A 23,221-nucleotide genomic window follows, 5' to 3' on the forward strand; every position below is an offset into this window, starting at 1 on the left:
CCAAGGCCCAGCCGCCCACTCCCCGCTGGCTCTACCTGCTGGCAGGAGCGGGGAGAACCCAGCCCAGGCATCCTGACTTGCTCCCCCGCTCACACGGCTAGGTGCAGGGGCATTTCCCATGCCGTATCACCATTATCTCTGGTGCTGGGCCAGCAGCCGAGGATGCTGCCCACAGCTAGCCAGGAAGCTGTGGAGCCTGGAAAAGAGGAAGCATGTGCAATGGAGCCATCGTCCGGACCCTCGGAGCTCTGGGGCGGCTGTGTGAGCGAGCGGTGGGGCCGTGCTAAATTGGAGACGTCCCCAGCTGTGACATGACCCCACTTCCCATGCTTCACAGCCATGGGTAAGCACGCAGCCTTCCTTAGCAGGGCAGCGGAGATTCAGGTACGTGGGTCACCTGCCCTATCTTGCTCCAAGCGGGCAAGGCTGCTGGTGCCGGAGAAAAGGGGGTTGCCCAAGGTTTGGGGCCAGGCTCTACTTGCAAGAGGCAGCCAGCTGCTGTCCCCACGTGGGCACCTTTCCCTCGGGCACTGGCAGGTGCCATGTGGGCAGCACAGTCATGCCAGCTGGCTGGGATCGGGAGCACCTTGGCAAGGCTGACTGCGTGGTTGTGGGGCCGGCAGGGGCATGTGGGCTTTATCAGTGTTGTTCAGGCCGTGGGCTCCAGGCAGGAGTGGAGAGCCGGGCCTCGTGCCCTGTCAGAGGAGGTGGTAGCTGGAGGTTGCACCGTATCGCAACACACATGGTGCACGTGGTGCTGCTCAGCTCTGCGCTGTGTGCTGCTGAGTCCAGCCCAGCTGGCCCCCCCCAGGGCTGCTGTACAAAGAGGTCCTGTGTGGTGCCTGGGGCAGGGTGATGGGCACCATCTTCAGCCTTGGGGTGGGCAGGAACCTTTCAGGAGGTCTCACAGGGGTTTGCATAGTGATGGTCTTTGGCCAGAGGCTGGGGGTGGAGCTCAGGCCACTCACCTGGCTGGCTCAAACTGGAGGCAGGGGCAGATCCTGTGATGGCAGTTCCCCGGGGCTTCCCAACTGGGCCGGGGCTCTGGAGGTTGGGTAGCTCCTGTCTGGGTGCCTTCAGGCTTCCAGATCATCCCCTTCCCCTGCCCACCCTTGGGCTCCTCTAGATGGGTGCGTGCAGGCTGGCATGGCCCAGGTCCCAGGTTGCAGAGACTGTGTACCTCTGCCAGCTGCTCCGGAGGGGAGCTGGGTGCCTGAATGGGAAGGCACCAAGCAGGAGGCTGCCAGGAAGGACTGAACTTGAATTATATACGTGTGTGTGTGTGTGTGTGTGTGTGTGTGTGTGTGTGTGCGCGCGCGCGTGTGCATGCATATGTGCACACATAGATGTGCATGCTCGTGTGCGTGTGCATGCATGCATATACACACATAGAAATGCACGCACACCTATATGCATCCTTGTGTGTGTGCGTGTCAAGGGGCCCTGGACCCTGAGTAGCCATTATGGCTAACTTGCCCAGAGTCTAGCACAGGGGACAAGGCTCTGGCCATCCCATCAAGGCCTTTGGGACTTATTTGGCCCATCTGTGGTACCAGCTTCTTGGGGAAAGACCCTGCCCCAGCCTTGCCTTGCAGGTGTCCCCCACATGCCTGCCCCTGCCTCCTGTAGATGACTCCTCCTTGCTTGGACACCTGCTCAGACCTGCTGCAAACTGCACCCCCAGCCCCAGGAGGCGGCACTGGCTGTGGTTAAATCAGGGCTGGATTCTCCAGAGGTAGCAAAGGTTTCTTTTCCTTTGCTTGCTCCAAAGACTCAGTCTGGATTGGGGAAGGGGAGATCTTTCCAGGCCATTCCCCTGCATTCCCTGGCAGCCTGTCCAGCCAGCGGGCACGTTCCCAGCTCTATTAGGAATGAGCCTGCAACGTGCCAAGCTCCTCTCTTTATGGAGATCTTCCCTGCACTTGCTAAGAGATTCGTCCCCATGTCCCAGGATCTGCACTTTGGTGACAATAGCAGCCTTTGTCTGCCACATCCCCCCAGGGACATGAACTCTGGCTGGTCTCTGGGAAGAGACGGAGGCTTTTTTCTGGCTGCAGGGAGAACATCTGGGCTGGCTGGTGCAATCCCCCCGGCTGATGGGAGGCCCCCGAGGTGCCTGGTCCTGGGGGAATCCTTGGCCCCACTTTCCAGGGGAGAGATGCATCCGTCCCTCTCGTCTGCTTTGAAGGTGCAGCCAGTGGCAAGATAATCCCGCGGATCCTGGTTTTTAAATCATGTTCTCAGTGCATTTGTAAGCCCAGCTGAGGCAGAAGCAGAGCGGGGCTGGAGGGAGGCAGCCCCACAGGTCCCCTCTCGGGGCATTGTGTGGGATCGCACCAGCCCAGCAGCGTAAAGCAAGCTGCCTTGGCAGTGGAGTTGGAGGCGAAGGGCTGGTCCTGGGCTGCTGTGCCTCCATGACGGTATACAGGCCATCTCCTATGAACTCTGCTCCCTAGGGCATAGTTGCAAGGTGGGGGTGCTATCATTACAGCTGCTCCTAGGGACACGGGCCGTTCTCCCCAGACTCCCAGCCGGGGCTTGGAGCAGCTCTGCAGAGTGGCTGCCCCCCGACGGTCCATCCCAGGCTGCTCCCCGTGCTGCTGGACCGGGCGGTTGGAAACTGCTGCACTGCCCAGCCAGGGCTCCAGGCCGTGCCGGGGGTGTGCTGCAGGGATCCCAGACACAAGGACAGGGCTTGCCAGGTGAGGACACTCCAACACTTCTCACATATTGTGGGGTGGGCTGGGGTATCTCCTACTGGGCTGGGTCCTTCCCCTCCCCTGCCCCACTCACCCACCGCTCCATTTGTGCATGGCGCAGCCACATTACCCCACCTGCTTTGGAGGGCAAGGGCGTCCTGTTCAGCAACGTGCCCTGGTAAGGGTGTGGGGAGGTGGATGGCCCCAAATCTCTCTCCCCCGAGGCAGGCAGTTCAGCTGCCTGAGTTTACAAAGGGCCGAGGAAGGAGCAGTGGGGTGCAAAGGGCACGTGTCTGGCTTTACAGGTTTCCTGCTGGAATGGCCTCCTCCTGACCGGCTTGGGTCTCCAGGGTCTCCCAGCGCGCTGGCGAGGCTGGGGCCCCAGTGTCCCGAGGTCAAGGCAGTCCGAGCGCTGCATCCTTTGGGGTAGGGGAGCTGGGGCTGAGTCAGAGGTCAAAGCTCCAGCTGACACCATGGAAAATGCCAGAGCAGGAAGAGTTACTCATGTGCCTCCTGGCCCCCTGTGCTCCCAGCGTCCTGCCAGCAGTGACACAAAGGCAGGAAGAGGGTGAAAGGGGATCGAAATACCTGAGCGATGCTTCATCATCACCCACCCCTCCACCCCGGGCACTGAGTGCAGCCTCCAGCCCCCACAAGGGACCCTCTGCAAACACCAGGGGATGCTGCCCAGGCTGGGGCAGAGCCGGGACGGGGGTCCCCAAAGAGCTGTGGGGGCTGTGGGCAGTGGGGAGAGCTGTTAGTGGCAGTGGTAGCTTTGGGACAAAGCTGCTAATGCCATGGGATCGGCACTTGGACTCGGCTGTGGGATCCTTCCCACAGCATAACTTTGTGTGCCACCAAGCAGCTGCCGGCTCCCACCCCAGAGGTGGCTGCATCTTGGTGCTGGGTTAGGGGACTCATGCAATGAGCAAGCGGCTGCAGGAAGCTTTGCAACCATGCAATCCCCGTCTCAGTGCCCCCCCAGGGATGTCCTGGCAGCCAGTGGCCCTCACCCTCCCAAGGGACTCCTGGAAAGGCTGTGCTTGTCCCTGGCTTCCCCCTGCCCTTCGTCATCATGTGAGTCCATGCCAGAGCCTGCAGGGCTCAGAATAGCTGACAGTTCCTTCCTGACATGCACACCCACACCCACCCCCACGTCTTCTTCTGCCGCCGGCGCCACTGCTAGCACAGGAAAAGACCTTCGAGGTGCTTCGGCTGGCGAGACAGGTCCTGGGGCAGCCTCCATCCCGGTACGGTGCGGTCAACCAGGCTGCATGGGTCTAGGCTGGCAGGGAGTCCACTGAGCCCAGCCCTGCTCCAGCCAGAGATCCCCGTCTGTGCCCACCCCAGGTGAAAGCAAGAAGCAGGAGGTTTGGCGGCATCTGAGCTCTCATGCTTCAGGGCACTAGCCCACCCCTGAGTATCGGGGTCAGGCAGGAAAGGGCCCTGGGGGCAGCTTTTCCCATTAACACAGGGGGTGCCTCTTCATCAGCACCCTCCAGTGGGGCTGGCGGTCCATCTCAGGCAGCAGCCTGGGTGGGAGGGACCCCGCTCGGACCCACTTGGCTGGTCCCGTGCACTGCTCCTGCCTCTACAGCTGCTTTGCTGCAGATGGGGAGGTCCCTTCCCCACCCCGTGCCTCACCTTCCTCCTCTGCTGGCCCGCAGTCTCCTGTGTGGGCCCTGGAGGGGACACGTCCATGGCAGGGCCCAGTCCCACACCCCTGTGCCATCCCACCTGCCCCCACCGTGTAATGCTCCAGCCCCATTGCCATCTGCCCGGGGCGGCCTGGGGCGGGTTAAAATAATTATACCTTGTCTGGCAGCGACTCCTCTGGGGACGCTCCAGGTCCAACGCAGCAACGAGCCTTTCCGGCCAGGACTGGTCCCTGCACGCCCGAGAAGCAGCAGTGTCTGCGTGTCAGGGACACAGCTGCTTTGAGAAACCAGCTCCTGTGGCCCGCGGAGCGTCTGCGGGGTGCGCACCCCCTTCCCAATGCTGCTGGGAGCCCAGGAAGGGGGGAGCAGCAAGCGGGTGTGTAGGGGGCACCATGGCCCAGGTTCTGGGCATTGCAGGCCAGGCCTGGGGACAGGGCTCAGCTGGCTGGGGTGGGAGCAGGCCAAATCCAGGCCGGCTAGGGAGTGGTGGGTGTGCATGTGTATAGGTGTGTGGTTGCACCAGCAGCTCTGCCCTGTCCCGGGCAGAGACAGCCCATCTGCGTGTGTCATGTGCCCTGCACTGCAAGGGGAGGGCTTGTTCTGTTCCCTTTAGGCAGATGATCTGAAGCCCATGTCCCCTCTCCCTTTGGACCCCCCTGAGGCTCCCAGCCTCTACCCACGGTGCCAGCTAGAGGCCCCCAAATGGCTCTTTGGCTCGCCACCCCCTGCCCCAGATGTCCAGCTTGGATCTGTGACACCCCCACCGCCTGATGCATCAGCTTCCTGATGCGTGGGGCCAACAAAAGCTTGTTCAGCACCTCCTGCGCGTGACGCCCTGAGGGGACAAAGGCAGCTTGGCCTCAGCTGCCCTCTTGGCTTGCCCTTGCCCCCTGCCCGATGACTGATGAAGCCTTCTTGAGTTGTGGCTGCTAGCCCCGCATGACTCAATGCATCTGCAAGCAATTTCGCAAAGCTGCCCATGGCACAGGCTGAGTCAGGCCGGTGCCTGCGGCTCTGGCAGGGTCCAGACCCCTCGGTTCCCCTCTGATTGTCACGCAGGGCCCCTGGGGCAGCAGTTTCAGTTCGTCTTCCCTTCCCCTACCAAGAGGCTCAAGCCCCATTGTGCAACCACAGCCTGGCCGGGCACTGCCATCCTGTGATGGGGCCTCCCATGGGCAGCTCAGGGGGCTGAGCAGGGGTGCTCAGCTCTGCAGCAGCCATGCCAGGCTCCCTGCCATGCATCCCCTCTCTGAGCTCATCTCTTCCTCCATGCCTGGTCCCTTTCTGCTAAGAACCATCCTGTGCTCAAACCCCCATGGGGCGGCAAGGGGCAGCAGCCTGGGGGCTCCCATCCAGCTGGGGTCCAGCAGGAGGGCACTTGGCTGGGCTCTGCAGACCAGATGACCTAATGACCGCTTCCCGATGGAGCCCTGTGGTACCAAGCATGGCCTTAGTGGAGCCTCATGAACAGGATGAGGCCAGTGCTTAGTCTCGGGTGCTGGCCCTTTTAGACCCTGTGCCTAAGGGAACTGAGAGGCCAGCTTGTCAGGGCTGGCAGCTTGTTCCTGCTCTGGGCAGAAGGCTGCAGCTAATGCATGACCCCCAGCACCTGTGCGCCACATCCAGCACACCTGGCAGAGGGTCCAGCTGCAGCCCCACTGTTTGCAGGAGCTGGTGTCCCCACCACGCCTGCTGGGTGCAGCTTGCGTCCCAAGGTGCAGCTCTGTAATGCCCACCGGGTTCAGACAGCAAGGGGTATGCATCGGGAAAACCGACCATCACCTTTGTTTGTGGAGCTGTAGACCAGCCTTTGCAGCACCTTGATTTCTCTGCTTGACGGCTTACTTAACCGAGGGACCATCTCCCAATCACCAGCATCCTCAAATTAAATGATAGCACTTACCGCTGCAAAGGCGTGTGCGTTTGTAAGGGGCAGGCCACGGAGTGAAGGGGTGTCGTGCTGCGAGATCACAGCATCGTGGCACTCTGAGTGTCGCAGCAGACTTGGGCGGCGCTGGCTATACCTGGTGGTAGCTCCCAAGGACCAAATGATGCTTTGCACAGAAGCATCCCTGCCCTGGAGACTCCAGCACTCCACTGGCCCCCTCCCCAGGAGGTGGGCAGGGGTCATCACCCCCCAAACCCCTGTTCCAAAGAATCCCCCTGCCCTCAAGGGTATTTATGGGGTTGCCAACTGCCAAAGGGCTCCAGGCCTGAATTTTGCGCATGCAAATAAATGACCCTGAATGCAGCTTGCAGGGCATTGTGGCCACTGGCATCCCTGTGCCTCTGGGGCTGTAGGCAGGGTGCTTTGCTGGGGTTTGTGCTACCTGCTCCTTGGAGTCATGTTTGATACATTTGGGGGGGGTCTTTTCAGGTGCCCTGATGCCACAGTGACTGGCATAGATAGCACAGAGCTAAGCAGCACAGCCCTGCTCCTTCCCCAGCCTGCCTCCGTGCCAGCCCAGGCTCTGCGAGAAGAAGCCCTTGGTACCCAAAGCTAGCAAAACTGAAGCTATGGTAAAATCAGTGCTCCTGTGGTGCAGGTTTGGCTTTTCCCCCTTCTTTCCTCTCCCTCCCACTCCTCAATGCTTCACTTGTTTTCTATGCCCTGGGTCAAACTCCATTAGCCGCGCCTGGAGGTTTGCTCTGCTGGGGTTGAGTTTGGCAGGCTCTGCTCAGGAGAGACCTGGGACTGGCATAGCTGGGAGGGCTGTGGGTTGGGGCTGCGCTGTGCCAGCAGAGCGGTGGGTGGGGACCTCTGGACTGCCACTCTCTGGAGGGGCTGGGGTGCAGCAACAGAGTGATGTGTGGGTCGTCTGGGGTGGGAGTGTAGTCATGGCCTCTGGCCTACACTGGGCATATCTCCTGAGGTCAGGCCACAGCCCCTGACCCCTTTTTTGGGCCAGTGTGATTTCTCTGGAGGGGGCGAAGTGCCAAAGTGAGTAACTAGAGATGATCTGGCTGTGACAGAGGGGGAAACTGAGGCACAGGGCATAGCAGGGACTCGCCCAAGGCTGCACAGTGACTCAGTGGCAGAGACATGGAGTTTGGGCATCTCAGTTTCCATCTCTGCTCTTACAAGGAAGCCTGGCAGCCTCCGTAGCTGGGGACCAGCCCTCAGCATCCATGGCTGGGGTATGGGGATGGGCTGCACCCTTAACTCCCATGCTTTGGGGAGCCCTACGTTGGTGTGAGTGGTTCCTGCACCCGATTGGAGGGGCTGGAGCCGGGCAATTTGGCGGGGCAGGGGCTCTGTGGCCATTCTTGGTGTTGCATTGCTCTTGCAATAGTCTCAGCAAGAGCAGAATCCAGCCGCTTCCCCTCTCAAATCTAATGCAGTCGCAGTCCTGGGGCACTTGGCATCTTGGCTCCCATACCCCTCTCCCTCTCCACTCTGGGCCAAAAGCCCCCCGCTTCCTGCCTGGCATCTCATAAGGCTTCCTTATTCCCAGCCACTGTCAGGGGTGGAGGGGCAGCCCTGCATGCCCAGCAAGGAGGCAATAGGACACACGGAGATGGGGGGACGCAGGGCCCTGTTGCCCGAATCCAGGGCATGCCGTGCCTTCCCCACTGGTCTGGGTCTCTCCTGCCCATGTGAGTGCATCAGCCTTTCCCACAGCCGCCCTGTCAGACAGGGAGGCCGGCTTAGAGACGCTAATGAGCAAAGCAGGAGGTGGGATGGAAAGCATTTGAACAGCGGCTGTACATAAGGAGCGCCCTAGCCCCTTGGCCCCAGAGCGGAGAGAGGAGTGCCTGAGGGAGGAGCCGCTGCCTACAGGCACCCAGCGAGAAGGGCTAGGTCTTGGCTGGCAATCCCGGGTGTCTCGCTGCAAGGAGCCCTCCAGGTAGGACTGTCTCTCCTGGGACTTGCCTCTCACATGTGCCTTTGAGTCTGGACAGCTGGTTTCTGCAGGAGCGGGCACCAGGCAGGAGCTTGTGAGCTCAGGGGTGCTAGCACTGGGGAGGGGGGACATGGGGACCTGGGGGCTTGAAATCCCTGGCTCCGAATGGCAAAGCTCAGATTTAGGGCCAGGTGGATGGGCTGCCAGCTGCTCGTTGCCTGCTTGGGGAGGCTCATCGAACACTTCAGACGCACCCTTGGGAAGGGGTGTGCTTGCTGGGAAAGCTGGAGCCCCCCAAACTGGGAGGGACTGGGGTAGCCACGAGGTTGGGGTTGCTTCCGGCTCACTTCTCACCGGCGTGTTTAGTGAAGGCACGGTGAGGAGGCACCCCACGTCCCCAAGCAGCCAGCTGGGAAACTTTGAACCCAGGGTGTGTCTGGGCAGAAATCCACCCGCCTTCCCTATCATGCCTTTCCTGGAGAGCAGTTCCCCCCTGCTGTGTCCTGCCAAAGACCCAAGGAACTGTCTAGCTATTATTCAGCTTTTCTCACCCAAACTGAGCTCCATGGGGTTGCAAGAGAGCAGAATTCAGCCCTGTATTTGCAGGAGGGATTTTATCCGCCGCTGAAATGCAGTTCAGTTATTACACCGCAAGGCAGCACAGGGATCATTAACCTACCGGCAAAATGCAACAACCTCCAGGATGGAACGTACCTGTGGTTTGACAGCCGGCACTAAATGCTACTTTGCATGGGGGTTTAATTGCTGCAGCAGCTGAGTCTTCCCAACCAGACCCCTATGCACAGCTTTGTCGGAGCCCCCAGCCTGCCAGGAGCCAGCAAGCTCAGTTTGGACCCGTCCCTGAGCCATGCCAAGACAGAGCAGACAGACGGTCATGGCTGAGGAAAGGGGCAAAGAACAGCAGGCATCTGACCAGGACTGTGCGTGTTGGTGCAGAAGAGGGTCCCGGCCGGGGGTTTTCATGCTTGCAGTGAGCAGGCAACAGCTGGTTGTGCTTGAAGTGCTGCCCGGAGAAGCACGCTGGGTTAATTCAACCCTGTAGCTATCTGGGAGCAAATCTGCCCATGGGCGCTGACCTCGCCCAGGATAACATTATTCAAAGCTGCCCTGTGATTTTGAGGCAGGGCTTTTCTAGACTTGCAGTGGGATTTAGGCTCCTAAATCACTTTGGGAATTTGTTACCTATGGTTTCTTTTTAATGGGTTTAATCTAGAAGCAGAACCTAAGGCTCAGTCAGAGCAGGACTCTCCTTATCCCAAACCAGCATCTGCACACAGCACAGCCTGGAGATTTCGATGAGGAGCATTGTGCTAGTTTAGGGGCATTGAACTCATCTGGTACAGATGAGTAGCATAGGGTTGGGTCATGGGCTGGATCAGGCCCACAGACCCCTCGATATGCCAAATCCAACACCCACTCTGGCCAGTCCAGTATTGCACTGCATGTGACCAGGTGGAGCGGGTGCCCCGGGTGTTGGATTTAGCATGCAAGGTGGGGATCCCTGACTGGCCTTGCATGAGTACTGTGTGCATCGTGGATCCTGGAATGGGGACCACATGCAGCATGTGCCCTGGGTCCTGCCCACCAAGCTGGCATAGCACATGCTGCATGTGTGGGTCAGTTCAAGACCCAGGACCAGCCCGTGGACCATACCTTTGACACCTCTGTGCTAGTTGCTCCACAGGTGTGATTTTAAAGGGGTTTAACAGCTGGAGCAAGATCCTGTGCAGACCCATGAGGTCTGTCTCCCGTGCTGAATGGTGTGCAATTGTAGTATGGTGAACAACCCAGCCAGAGCAAGTAGCAGCAAAGGTGGCAGTGACGTGGCTTTGCTGTAGGCTGGCACAGCGTGGCACCGGGGCACCCATGCCCTTGCATCTCCACTGCTATCAGTGCTTGTACTAGCCTGCCTACAGCTCACAGGGGCTGCACCCAGCAGGGTAGAGGTGCCCTGGGAGCTGGGTTAGGTCCAGGCTGTTCAAGCTCAACCGAGCAGGTTGAAATGGAGCTGAAACCAGTTCCTCTGAAAGCAGACTTGTGTCCACGCTGAGCATGGCACTGATTTAAGTACGCCGGAGCGATGTGGACTTAGACACCCCCTGACTGTGCCATGCTGGGAAGCGGGCATGATGGTGTGGTCAAGCCTAGGGGTTTGAGCAAGGACCCCCTACCCACTAGGGTGGGCAAAGCCATGGCAATAGCAGCCATGTGCCAGTCTGTGGTATTCGGAGCTCCATCCCCCGGCTGCCTTCCGGATGGGGCAGAGAGAGAGCCGTGTCCCCGGCTGCCTCCTCTCTTGTAACCATGAGACGGGTGGCACAGAGCCAGGCTCCCACCCTTTGCTGATGCCCTCCAGAGCAGTGGGGCTGAGAGCACTTAGAGAGGGGGCAGTGCGGTGGGGGCTGGGGAAAGCTGCCAGGCTGCATTCCAGCCTGGTGCCATTCCCGTGAGTCCAAGGGGTCTGAGTCACAGGCTGAGATCACCTAGTTCCTGGCCGGCCCCACTTGGCTGTGCCCCAACCCCAGACGGCTGCATGCTCAGGGTGTGTGTGAAGTCCAGCCTTGCCCATGCCCTGGGTTCATGGAGCGCCGTGTACCCTGGAGTTCTCCTCCCTTCCAAGCAGCCGCCTCGCTGGAGTACAAGGCAACAACCGCTGCACTCTGCACTGGACTGTCTTCACCGCGAGCGTGCCGTGCTGCTGGGAGAGCAGGCAGCACCATGGCTGCTGACCCCTGCTTGATCTGCAGGGGAAGCCAGCATCATCCCAAAGGTGCCAGGCCCCTGGCTCATAGGGAGCCAGCATCACCCCAAAGATGCCAGGCCCCTGGCTCATAGGGAAGAAATAAGACAAGGGCTCTGGATGCAGCGGGGCAGCTCAGGGACCCTTCTCCCAGGTTTTATTTTGCAACCAGCAGGGCAAGAAACAACCTTTCTTCTTTACATGGAAGCTCTAGGAAGATCCTGTCACCAGGTGTAGGGTGGTGGGGTCTGGCCGTGTCGGGAACCGCAGCTGGCTCCTTTAGCAAGCTAGCAGAGAGCTCACAGCCAGGTCTCCGTGCAGGCTGCCTCAAGTCCAGCTCAGTCTACCAGCTTGGGCATGGATCCTGCCGGTCTCACCTGCTGTGAGCCTTCCCCACAGCGTCTTCGGACCTCCCCTAACCCCGGTGCATTTGGCTGTCACCCCAAGCAGGATTTGGGAAGCACCACGCTGGTCATTGCTCAGCCTCCAGCACCCGCCTTCGGAAACCATGTGTGCTGCAGCGATTGACACCTGCCCACCTGCAAGGGCACAGCCCGTCTGCCTCTGTTTCTCTCCTCTGGTCTCCTAGCTCCTGCAGGATGGGTCCGCAGCTCCAGAGAGCCCGCAGCCTTGGGGAGATGGCATCTCCCCAGGGAAAGAAAGGAGGGAATGTGCCCCGCTGCCTAAGCCTTCCCAATCCCATTGCCCTTTGGGTCCAGATGGCCGATAGCCCCTTCCCCAGCCAGGCTGTGCGGTTTGTACTTGCCTCTTTGGGACTCGGGTGTCTTGCAGGCTGGGGAACAGCAAACAGCTTTCCCTCTCTCCTGTGGGAGTGGGGAGCTGGCTGCCTTAGTGGGGGCATCATAGCTGGGGGGAGAAAGGGTTCATTGTTCCTAGGGGCAGATCCATGCATGCAGTCCTGGGGCTGGGCAGCTCCAATCGGGCCCTTCAGCAGTCATAGATCCACCAGTTTCCACCTGGGCTGAGGGGTCAGGGCCACTGCTCCCACTCAACCCCCTGTGAGGATCCCAGCCCCCCCAAGAAGGGGCTCTGATTGCCCCTTTGCTTTGCTGTGCCAGGCTGCCGTGAGCCGGGTGCTCATGCCCAGAGATGGGAGGTGTCCCATGCCTGGAGACCCCCGGCTCACCCTCCTTCCATCCTACTTTTCCCCCAGCAGATTCAGAGGCGAGATGAGGCTGCTCCGAGGTCTCACGCTCCTGCTGCTCTTGGCGGTGGCAGAGGGGCGCAAGGGGCGCACGCGGCGGGAGCTGGCGCCCGGCCTGCACGAGCAGGGTATCCGCGACGCTGGTGGGTCGTACTGCGAGAGCAAGGATGCGTGCTGCCATGGGCGGGACGACGGCTGCACCGTGCCCTACCTGGACACCATCTGCTACTGCGACCTCTTTTGCAACCGCACCGTGTCCGACTGCTGCCCCGACTTCTGGGAGTACTGCCTGGGCATCGAGCCGCCCTTCGCCGTGCAGAAAGGTAAGGAGGCCTCAGGCATCTGTGTCGGGGAAACTGCCAGGTGCGTGGTCCCTAGCACCCTCCCTCCATCCCATGCATGGGGCAAATCCTCAGACATGGGGCGGCCTAGCCCCCCACTCCCCTCTGCATCATGCTGCCCTTGACTCCAATCCATGGGGCCTTCCTGGTCACCCTTCTCGCAGGGCCCCTGAGGATGTGGTCATTTCCCCCGCAGCTGTGAGCCGGCAGCTCTGCACACACAATAGCTGCTTTTCTCTGCGCTGGGCGGTGGGAAGTGGGGAGTCACCAGCAGCTTTTCCTCGGGCTCTGGATGTCTCTGGAGTGAGGAGCCGTCCCTCCAGAGGTGCAGGGTGCAGGGATCCTGGTGAAATAGGAAAAGATCCTCTTTACCCCTGTGCAGACCCCGGGACCAGGCTCAGCTAGAAGCGAGAGGTGGCGCAGCATATTCTGTGCGTAGGGGCATGGGGCTTGCTAGTTAGCTGGCGTCAATCCACGTCCTCCATGGAGCCGCACGGTTTTGCACGCTACACACTGACCCTTTGCTAACCCCTCTGCATCCTCATACTCTGGAGAAACCCTGGCAGATCCCTAGCCCCCAGATTGCAGCCAGGTGTAGCCAGAGGCAGAATCCAATGCTGTGTCCAGCCTTGGGTTGCTTTGCCCATGGATGCGGCGTGGCCACTACTGGGCAAGGACAGGGCAGCTCTGGCTGCGGCGCCCTGTGGGCTAAGTTGGGGCACAAGCATCCCCCATTTGCTTTAAAAACCAGGGGAGTGATCCTGGAAGAAGGGGCCAAGACACCAATGACACCCATCCCCTTGGAAATGGGGCCACAGGGGCTTCTGTAGTGAGCTGGACCTGGTGCTTGTGGATGTCCAGGGCTGAGTTCAGCACTGTGAGCTTGAGACGCTTGTGGCCACACTGACTCACCCGAGCAGGACTTGTCCCCACACTGCAGGAGGTCCCTGCCTCTGGGGCCTGTGGCAAGCCTCTTTCTGAGAAGTCATTGAGGACCGGAGCCAGCTCATGCATAGGGATGAAGCATTTGTCACTAGCTCCTTTATCTAGGAGTTGTTTGCGTGCCCTGGCAGCCTGGCACGCTAGGTCATCCTGCGAATGCCCCTTGTAGGCAATGACGCAAGCGCTCCATGTCTGCAGGAGCGTGTCACACCTTAGACATGCTTAACTCCTCCGGCATCAAACCCCAAGCCAGCCAGGGTCATGCCCCCTCCGCCGGCAATCTCGTGGGTGATAAAGCAGTTTCTGGCTGCACTCTGGGCAGCGGCTGCCACCAGACCCTGGGGGAGGGAAGGAGAGGAGAGGGGCAAGGGGCTGCTGTGCAATCAGCTAGATCAGAGGGGCAGCTGCACAGCCAGGGATGTGGGAGCACCTGCCTCTTCCCCACCTCCAAGAAGGCATTGAACCCATTAATGCTCTGGGAAGCCAGAGATCAGCACTGGGCAGTGTGGAGAGAAGCTGGAGCAGCTGGAAATAGGAGCATGGGCTAGTCTGGGAGCATGGTACAGGACTGAAAGCACTGGGCAGGGACTCTGCAAAGATGTCCAGTGCCCTGCTCTTCTATGGCCCCCCTTGTGACCTCGTTCTTTCTCTCTGGACCTTGGTGAGCGAATGGAAATGCACTCGAGCCTGAAGGTGCTCCCAGGGGTGGGGGGAAGCACCGGCATTTAGATAGGATTTGGGAGCCAGGTGGATGCTGGTTCCCGGTTCTGCCCAGCTCCGCTCCAGAGCAAGCCGGACCAGGCCATCTGCTGCCAGGCAGGGCCAAGCTACAGCCTGACCTAGGGGGTAGAGCAGCCCCAGGCTGTGATATGAGGCTGAAAGCAGGTGAGTTGGGACAGTTCATTCACAGAGGCCTAGGTCCTTGGAAGTTCATGGGCCTCTTCATAGCAGAAATGGCAGTAATAATGTCATGGGACGCATTGTCCTCTCCCCAGCCTGGCCCAGAGGTGCTGGGAGCCTCCCTGAGCAGGATTTAAGGGACGCTGTTAGCATGCTCCCCGCCAGGCTTCATTGTGGGCTTGTCCCCGTTGGACTTGGCATTGCTGCCTTGCTCTAGCCGTGCCCCTTCAGTCCTTCTCCGTGGCCTGAATGTTGTCCAGAGCAGTGTCTTTGCCAACGAGGCCATTCTCTGCTCCATAACAACATGCGAGGAGCCGGGGGTTGGATCCGTGGCACAGCGGGGAAGACCTTGCCCTCAACCCATCTTCACGGCTCCCTGCGGGCAGCTCTGACCGTGCTGGGTGTGGGCCCAATCCTGCTGCCGCTGAGAGCAGAGGGAGTGAGGCCCAGCCTGGTGTTAGCAGCCACTTGCCTCACACGCTCCCTTGCATGAGAGCTTCTCACCATGGTTTCTTTCTCCTGCCCAGTGTGCGTCCGTGGTGGACACAAGTACCCGGTCGGAGCCACGTACAGAGAGAACTGCAACCTCTGGTGAGTGCCTGTGCTGGGTCCTGCCTGCCTGCCAGGCTCTGCTAATTACTCCCTGAGCCCCCAAGGACTTGGGTTTGTCTTTAAAGCATCCAATGCATATATTTCATAGAGGGGAAAAAGGGATCACGGCCTCCCTTGCAACTGTGAGACTTCAGGCTGGGGGAATGACGTCCTTGCTGGGGACAGATGGGACAGAGCATTACACGTGGCAGGGAGCGCCTTGGTCCGGGAGAGGGGTGTTGGATGCTTTGCCCTCTGCAGCGTGCAGCGGTGCGGGAAAGGAACAGCCTTTCTCTGCCGCCCAGCGTGAGCTCGTTCCAGGCGTTGGGGGTTTGTCTTTAAACACGTTGCAAAAGCATTTCTGGAATCCTGGAAACTGGAGATAGAAAAGGCAGATTTGGCTCCGCTGTGTCTCCATGCACAGAGAGCAAATATTCTGCGGGCCTGGAGGGCTCTTGTCTTAGACTGGCGATAGCAATGCCCATCAGAAGTCAAATCGCATGTGTGTGCTTCTCTGCAGGGTCGGCTTGCAGGCTTAACACCAAAGGGCTGCCCCCCCTCTGCCAAGAGCAGATCCCTTGTCTTTTCTAGGTGGGATGCACAGAAAACCAGGGTGTAACGGTGGGACAAACTGCAGATGGAGTGCGTTGTGCAAAGCCGGTTCTCAATTAGATTCCAGCCTGAATCTGGAGTGACTCCATTGATTTCAGTGGAGCTGCTCCAGATTTACACTGGTTTCATGGAAACAGATCCAGGCCCACTCATTCCACCCCCGCCTGTCACCTGCATCTGCTATGCAGAGTTTCCCTTCACCCGGGGCATGTTGTGAGCTTCAGACCGTGTGTCCTTTCCCACCTGTACTCCCTCCCAGCACACGGCCACCACAGCCATGGCACGAGCCAGCGTGGGTCTCAAGGGAAGTCATTTGCTACTTAGGGCATCAGGGAGGGGGCATGGTGCCCTCATTTGCTTCCTGCTCCAAGGCTGCAGGTGCTGGCAGGTGGCACGGGATCTGGCCCATGGGCTGTTCCCAGCCTGTAGGGGTTAATATCGCGGTGCAGCGCTGCCAGCGTGGTGCGCATAGAAACCAAACAGCAACACTGGAGGGGGGAGAGAGGGGGCTTTTATAAGGCATCTTAGAAGCACTGGAATTTGAACTCTGGCTTTTTCCATTACCTCATGGGTGTTGGTGCTCCAGCCCCGAGGCACGGGCTGAGCACCCGACACGCTGCAGGGAGAGAGGATGCCCCCCCATCCTGGGTGATCCTGCACAGGAGAAATGCTGGGCCCGGGGGGCAGTGCTGCCCTGGGGGTGGCCATCCCGATGGACCTGGTCCCAGCTGCAAACTGTCCCAGGGGCAAACTGCTGGCTGCGGGTTGGGGTGGGGGTGTCTGGAGTGGATGGCTTCTGTCTCCACCCCCTATGCAGTGCATAGCTATAGCTAGAGGCCTCTGTCTGGGCACCCACGCATCTCTCGGCCCCAGGGAGCCTGGGGTGGGGCGGAAGGAGAGCAGCATTTTTTGGCATTGAGGAGGTACAGGAGCAGGGGGCTCCTTTCTCCACCTCTCCTGAGTGGGGGATGCAGCTCATCTCCCTCCACCCACCCAGGCTGTGTTCCTAGCTGCACTGTCTCTCCTCTGGGGGGGGGGGGGTGGCTCTCTTGGGGGGGGGGGGTTGTACATATGCACGCATGCATGCGTATGTACATATGAATATGTATGTGTACATATGAGTGTACATCTGTGTGCATGCATGTGTGTGCACATATGAGTATATGTGTGCACATATGAGTGTGTGTCTGCAACAGATGAAGGTGTGTGCATGTGTGGGATACTCGTGCTGTCCTCTCCATGCACCTGCTGCCACTTGCCCAGGCTGCCAAGCACATCAGCTGTCCAGTGGTGTGAGCCTGGCAGGGGGGCAGGGTAGGACCTTGGGCACGGTGATCCCCTAAAGCCCAGCGTGCTGGCATGAAGGGCAAGGGGCAGAGGACATGTCTCACCTTCCTTTCTTCCCACTCCCCAGTCTGGCCAGCTGGCAGGGGAAGAAAGGCTCAGATAGACTGGCAGCCCCTGTTGGCAGTGCCTGGCAAGGGGCTCCCTGCAGCCCCAAGTCCCACCTGGCTCTGACTTTAATTGGTGCCTGCCATGCCAGCTCCTCAAAGGGAAGCACAGGCTTGCGGATGGCGAAGGAGCAGAGCCCGGCAGGGCCTGGAGGTGCTGGGAGCAATTAGTGCTGGGGGCAGCTCAGCTCTGGGCTTGCCCATGGCAAAGTGGGAGTAGGGAGGTATGTGGTGGGGGGTCCCCTGGGAGCAGCGCAGCAGCAGGACACGCAGCGATGCCCCCTCCTCGGCCCTGATCCCTCCCTGTACCTGCCTTGGGCCTCTCTAATCCCAGCTCTGTGGGGCTTGTGGCTTTGACTCGGGCAGATACCTTCGTTCTGCTGCAGAAACAGTGGCCTGAAGTCTTCCCCTCCCCAGTCTGGGCTCCAGCCCAGAGCTTGTTGATGTTAGCAGAAGCCTGGCTAACTTTCCAGCTCATTATTTTTCATCCCAGGCTCCCTTGCCCTCCTGGACTCCAGCAGGGACCCGCAGGTCAGCGTGCCAGAGCATGTCCTGACTTCAGGGTCTCTCCAGCCTGCGATCCCGTGGCTGTGAGTGGCCGGCAGAGATGTGGGATGCGGGTAGACGCAGGGCTAGGGGAGACCCTCAGTTGATTGTGGGAAGGGGAGAGCTTGTCAGAGGACTGCAGGAAGACTGCGGAGCCGATATCAGTCCGTGCACCATGGTGTTGCCCGGTGGCCCCTCTCCAACTCCTGACTGGGTAGCAGACCCACCCCAGCTCATGCCACAGACCACTCGTGACTGTGGCGGCCGTGTGCTTGGAGGGGGTGCGGGTGGGAGGCAACACACTATCTGGAGCCCACAACACACCCCGGGTACAAGGAAACCCTGCATCGCAATGCCTGCCGGCCCCCTGGGTCCTGCTTTGATGTGCGTCCAACTCAGCACCCCGTTCTCGCCCCTCCTCTAGCACCTGCGGCTCCAATGGCCGGTGGGACTGCGAGGACCTCGCCTGCCTCATGGATGGCAGGATGATTGAGGCCGTCAACAGAGGGGATTACGGGTAAGAACTGCAAGGGGTGCATGCAACAGTGCTGGGCTGGAGATGTCCAGCCACAGGGCACCTGCAAAATGGGCCTTTTTATTCGGGAGGAAACCCTTTTTCTTGGAAAATCTGTGAATACTTTCCCTTATCATGGCCCTGTCCCTTACTTGGCCCCCCTGTGAGATAGGCACTGGGGCCAAGGGTGAGGTGTCCCGGGGCTCTGGTACTGAGCAGGGATATAAAGACTTCAGGAGACGGCAGCTCCTTCCCAGCTCGGAGTTGGCTACCCCGCCACGAGCTGAGCTTGGAGGAGAGAGGTCCACGGCTTCTCGAACGTGGCAGTGCCCAGAGTTGGGCCAAGTCGCTGTCATGACATTAATACCCTCCTGCCTTCCCCATGGGAGAATCTGGTCGTGGAGCCCAGGGAGGGCTGGGTGCCTCAGCGCTGCTCTTCTTTCACCTCCCTGGGGTTGTCCGGCAGGTGGAAAGCTGCCAACTACAGCCACTTCTGGGGGATGACACTGGACGAGGGCATCCGCTACCGCCTGGGCACCATCCGCCCCTCCACCACCGTCATGAACATGAATGAGCTGCATGTGAGTTGGTTGCGCCCCTGCCCGGGGGTGGATGGGGGTTACTTGGGCCGGGGGACGTGGGCCCTGCCTGGGGCTGCTGTCCCTGAGACATCGGGACTCGAAGCACGTTTCTGTGCTCAGGTGGCCCGTGTCACTCCTTGCTGCTGTGGCTCATGGCTGTGAGGTGCGGGAGCACTGCCTCACCCCTGGCTTCATGGGGAACTAGACTCAGGGCAGATTAAGTGACATGACCATGGTCCTTCAGGGACTCTGAGCTGGGGTCCCTCTGGACCCAGTGCCTAACCAGCTCCCCTACTTGAGCAAGGCTAGGCTGCCAGGGGCCACCCCTGGCAAAGGCAGTGGCTCCATGCTTTGCAGGCCTAGCTGGGACTGCTGCTGCTGAGGCCCCTACAGAAATGCTGAGAGTGCCAGATGTATCCAGCAGCAAGCCGACTGTAGTGCAAGCTCCCAGGTTGGAGAGCAAGCCCTGAGGAGCCTTCCAGTGCCCAGAGAGGGGATGTTATCATTGCATGCCGAGGGCGCATGTCCACAGCCCCCCACCATGCATGTGAGCACCGTCTACATGTATGGCTGAACATGCAGCAGCCCACGCGAGTGTGCGGCTTGCTCACGTGGAGGCACACGCATGACCTTGCATGTACTGGGATGCAGTAACCCCATGCACCGGAGCGGGGAAGGGCTCAGGATCAGCTCACAGCCCTGTTTTCTGCATGGCAGTGGGACAGGTGAAAGGGGGCAGCCTCGGGGGGAGAAGGGAGAGAGATAGGGGCAGAGGCTCATCAGGAGAGGGACAGCGAGCCGCCCCCCACCCGCCCTTTCCTTTAAAACCACCGGCTCAGCACATTCAGCCTCACAGTCCCAGGGTGGGATTTTCTTTCCCATGGGAAACTAGGTCCCTGCAGCCCCCCCCCCGCCTCCAGCGCCTGCTGAGTCAGCAATGGGAGCCTGGCCACATGCCACAGGTCCCCAGACACCTCCCAGCCCTGCCACCTCCGGCTGTGCCCGGGCATCACCAGCAGCCCATCCGCTGGGGGCAAAGGGGGACTCTGCTCTCGCCCAGCACTGCCCTGTTTGCCGCAGAGGCTGCCCCTGCACGATGCAAGCAGGAGCTCGGTGCTGTCACGACTCAGGTTTTCCAAGCATGATCCTGGAGGCTGTTTTTTCCCCTCCCTCCCCCAGCGAGGGACAAGGCCAGCCGGAAATCCAGGCTGTCCAGGACAGGACAGGACGTTATTTCAGCTCGGGCTATTGTGTGCTCTGCCTTTTTGTTTGTCTCTCCACGCTTCTATTTGACCCGACTGGGGCCGCGATAAGCCAGGGCCGGAAGAGGTGGAAATGTAGCAGGGGAGGCGGCAGGCTGCAGGCCAGGCAGGAAAGTCCGTGTCCTTCTGGTTTAGGGGTTTCCCTGAAATTACGTGACCCAGATGCAGCTGCCCTGGTTGGCAGGGAGAGGGCTGCAATGGGGCATCATCCACACAGCCGTGCCCAGCCCCTCCAGGCACTGACGGCATCTGGGAGCAAATGCCCAAGGCGGGCAGGGCACGCTGCTCTTGCTACAGCCCCCAGCCCAGTGGTGAGAGGAACCCCTTTTGCAGCAGATCCTGCCTGTTTCTGCTCCCACGTCCCCTTCGCTCAGGCCACTTGGGAGCTAAAGGGCCTTGCTATGAGCCTGCAGTTTGAGCCTCCTTTCACTGTGCCAAAAAAAGAGAGCGTGAGCCCAGTTGCTTTTGGCTTGGGCTGGGAGCCACAGCCCTGTTCCCACGGCCCTGGGGGTGGCTGGGTCTCGGCTGCTTCCAACCCTCCCTGTTCAGGCACCCGTGGCCTCCTCAAGGTGTTAGGACAAGGGAAGATGTTTTTACCCTGGCCTGGCTCTGCTCATCTTGGAGGGCACCTTTGGCTGGCTCTGTGGGAGATCCAGGAGGAGGGAGCCCAGACATTAGGCAGCCTCTTTGCTGGCCCCACAGCTCAGCGGGGGAGCAGTGCTCCTCCAACACCCGCTTTGCACCCCTGTGGCATATACTTGGGGACTGGCCAAGTTTAGGGGAAGGGGAGGACCAGCTGCTCCCCACCTCCCAAGTGAGATGCTCCCCGGGGTGCTGGAGCTGGAGGAGGAGCTGGGCCTTCAGCAGCTCAGGCAGGCTGCAGAAGAGGCCTCTGCCTAGTATCACAGGCTTGCCTGGGAGCCAGGAGGCAAGATGGCACTAGACGCTGCACAGCCGCGGGGTGACAGCCTCCAGCCTTGCAAATGGAGCGATCACCAGGGTCTGCAAACACAGGCCTACGTGAATGAGGAGAGCCAAACAATGGACTTTGCGCGTGGAGCAGTAGGTGACCTCTGCAGACCCTCTGTCTGTCTCGGGGACTTAGGGACTAGCTCCCAATTCCCAATTCTCTGCAGTCTTCTAAGTAAGGGCATGGCAGAGGAAGGCTCCTTACCCCATCTTGCTGGGGGGGGTGGTGGGGAGTGAAGGCAAAAAGAACCCAAGTGACTTAGGATGCTCTGTCCTGTATCCAAGCCCTCAGGAGCTGGATGCCTAGCCGTTGCTCTTGGCGAGAGCCAGGCTTCCCAGTACCTTTGAGGCACCAGGTCCTGGGAGCTTGAAAGCCACCCTGTGAGGCAGAGGGTGGTGCGTGCCCAAGCCACTTGGGAAGTGCAGCGGCATCCTCCCTTGCCCCAGAGATGCCAAGCAGTTTGCCAGGACCTTCTCGGAGACTGCAGCAGTCTGGCAGCTCCTGAGTTCCCATCGTCTGCCTCAGGCTCCTTGGCTCAGGGACTTGCAGATGACTTCTGTGGGGCAGCTGGGAGCACTGGGGGCAAGAGATGAGCAGTAGGCATTACCGCCCCTGGCCCTGGGGCACCTTCCAGCCCCTCTGCCCTTGTGCAAAGCCCCCTGGCCTCACTGAGACTCCCCCACCTCCCATGTCTTTGCCTTTGCAGATGAGCATGGACACCAACGAGGTGCTCCCCAGCTCTTTCAACGCAGCCCACAAGTGGCCCGGCTTGATCCATGAGCCCCTGGACCAGGGCAATTGTGCTGGCTCCTGGGCCTTTTCCACAGCAGGTGAGATGCCCAGGAGCTGAGCAGGAGGCTGGGAGGGGGCTGGAGGAGAGGGGAGACAGGCTGTACCTGCTGTGCGAGGAGCCCTCTAACCACGTCGGCTTCCCCCCAGCCGTGGCTTCGGACAGGATCTCCATCCACTCCATGGGGCACATGACGCCCGCCCTGTCTCCTCAGAACCTGATCTCCTGTGACACCCGCAACCAGCGGGGCTGCAGCGGGGGCCGGATCGACGGGGCCTGGTGGTACCTGCGCCGGAGGGGGTGAGCATCTTCTTACCTGGGGCTGGGCTGGCCCCATGGGCAGAGCTGTGGGCATAGGAGAGGGCACAGGACTGGAGGGCAGAGTGAGAAGGCATCAGCAGGGTGGTGTAGGGCTTGGATTATGATTTGGGGTTGAAAAGCATTGGCTAAGCTGTGGGGGCCAGGGGAGCCCAGACCTGGGGGAGCTGGGGCTCAGGGTTGAGGGGCATTGGCAGAGCTTGAAAGAGAAATTGGGAGTAGCGCACCCACTGGCATGGTCTCCCCCAAGCTGTGGGGTGGCTAACTTGGATGGCCATCTTGGCCAGGGATGGATACTTCTCGAGCGGTCATTATAGAGCATGTCCCTCCTGGATGGCCTTCCAGATGCCATCATTGCCCAGGACTGGGGACAGTGCCTGCAGTGCTAGGGGGACCCCAGATACACTGGGAGCTGCTGTGCACCATGGGTTGACCCCCATGCCTTGTCTCGCTATCCAGGGTGGTGACCGAGGAGTGCTACCCCTTCACCAGCCGGGAGAAGGACAGCCCCCCCGCGGGCCGGCCCTGCATGATGCATAGTCGCTCCACGGGCAGAGGGAAGAGACAAGCCACCCAGCGCTGCCCGAACCCCTACACCCACTCCAACAACATCTATCAGTCCACCCCTGCCTACCGCCTGGCTTCCAGCGTGAGTGCCTGGCCCACAGCCATGGGGGGAGAGCTGTGCAGAGCCCCGTGTTGGAGAAATGCATGTGCAAGCATGTCTGCACACTGGTGGGCTCACACGGGTGTGCCAGGGTGGGTCAGAGAGGGCACACAAAGGGCCGCGTGGATATGTATAAGCGTGGATACAGACGCGAGGGCTTCTGTGCCCTTGTGAACATGCCAGTTCACATGTTTTGCAAGCACTCGTGTATGCCTGTTGGGTGCCTGCAGGGCACTGCATGAGCATCTGTGTGCATGGCAGCGAGTGTTGCACATGTGTGTGCATGCATGTGAGAGTGAGCAAAACACATGGCTTTGGGAGGAGTTGCTTTGACAAAGGGGGTCAGAGCCCATCCTGCTGGCATCTGACAAGGCACTCAAAGGGGCTGTTTGGATGGTGGCCCCAGATGCCCATCCTTGGCATCATTACAGGGCTGGGGGAGGACGGTGCCCAGGGGCTCCTGCCCTAGCAGTGGGTGACCCTCCCTGCTTTGTGTTTGCAGGAGAAGGAGATCATGAAGGAGCTGATGGAGAACGGCCCTGTACAAGGTAAGAGACGCCCCATCCACTGCCCCTGTCCCCCAACCCTGCCCAGCGGCAGGGCCCCCC

General features: G+C 60.2%; 1 protein-coding gene across 4 annotated transcripts in view; it reads left to right on the plus strand.

Annotated features, from left to right (window-relative positions):
- The first annotated feature begins 8,053 nt into the window (after positions 1 to 8,053).
- TINAGL1 (tubulointerstitial nephritis antigen like 1) overlaps positions 8,054 to 23,221 on the plus strand; it is a 24,149-nt gene continuing 8,981 nt past the window's right edge. The window contains exons 1-10 of one of the 4 annotated variants that reach the window (XM_025212854.1): positions 8,090 to 8,205; positions 11,553 to 11,717; positions 12,141 to 12,451; positions 14,839 to 14,902; positions 17,936 to 18,028; positions 18,492 to 18,606; positions 21,545 to 21,668; positions 21,778 to 21,928; positions 22,406 to 22,595; positions 23,116 to 23,161. In XM_025212854.1, the coding sequence (XP_025068639.1) occupies positions 11,563 to 11,717; positions 12,141 to 12,451; positions 14,839 to 14,902; positions 17,936 to 18,028; positions 18,492 to 18,606; positions 21,545 to 21,668; positions 21,778 to 21,928; positions 22,406 to 22,595; positions 23,116 to 23,161 (1,249 nt within the window). In that variant the 5' untranslated portion in view covers positions 8,090 to 8,205; positions 11,553 to 11,562. Of the gene's footprint in view, positions 8,206 to 9,497; positions 10,994 to 11,552; positions 11,718 to 12,137; positions 12,452 to 14,838; positions 14,903 to 17,935; positions 18,029 to 18,491; positions 18,607 to 21,544; positions 21,669 to 21,777; positions 21,929 to 22,405; positions 22,596 to 23,115; positions 23,162 to 23,221 lie in introns of those variants that run through there. The other 3 variants (XM_006031244.3, XM_006031242.3, XM_025212855.1) reach the window with 3 other exon arrangements.

This window comes from Alligator sinensis, unplaced genomic scaffold (genome assembly GCF_000455745.1).
Source record: "Alligator sinensis unplaced genomic scaffold, ASM45574v1 scaffold994_1, whole genome shotgun sequence".
NCBI classification, from domain to species: Eukaryota; Metazoa; Chordata; order Crocodylia; family Alligatoridae; genus Alligator; species Alligator sinensis.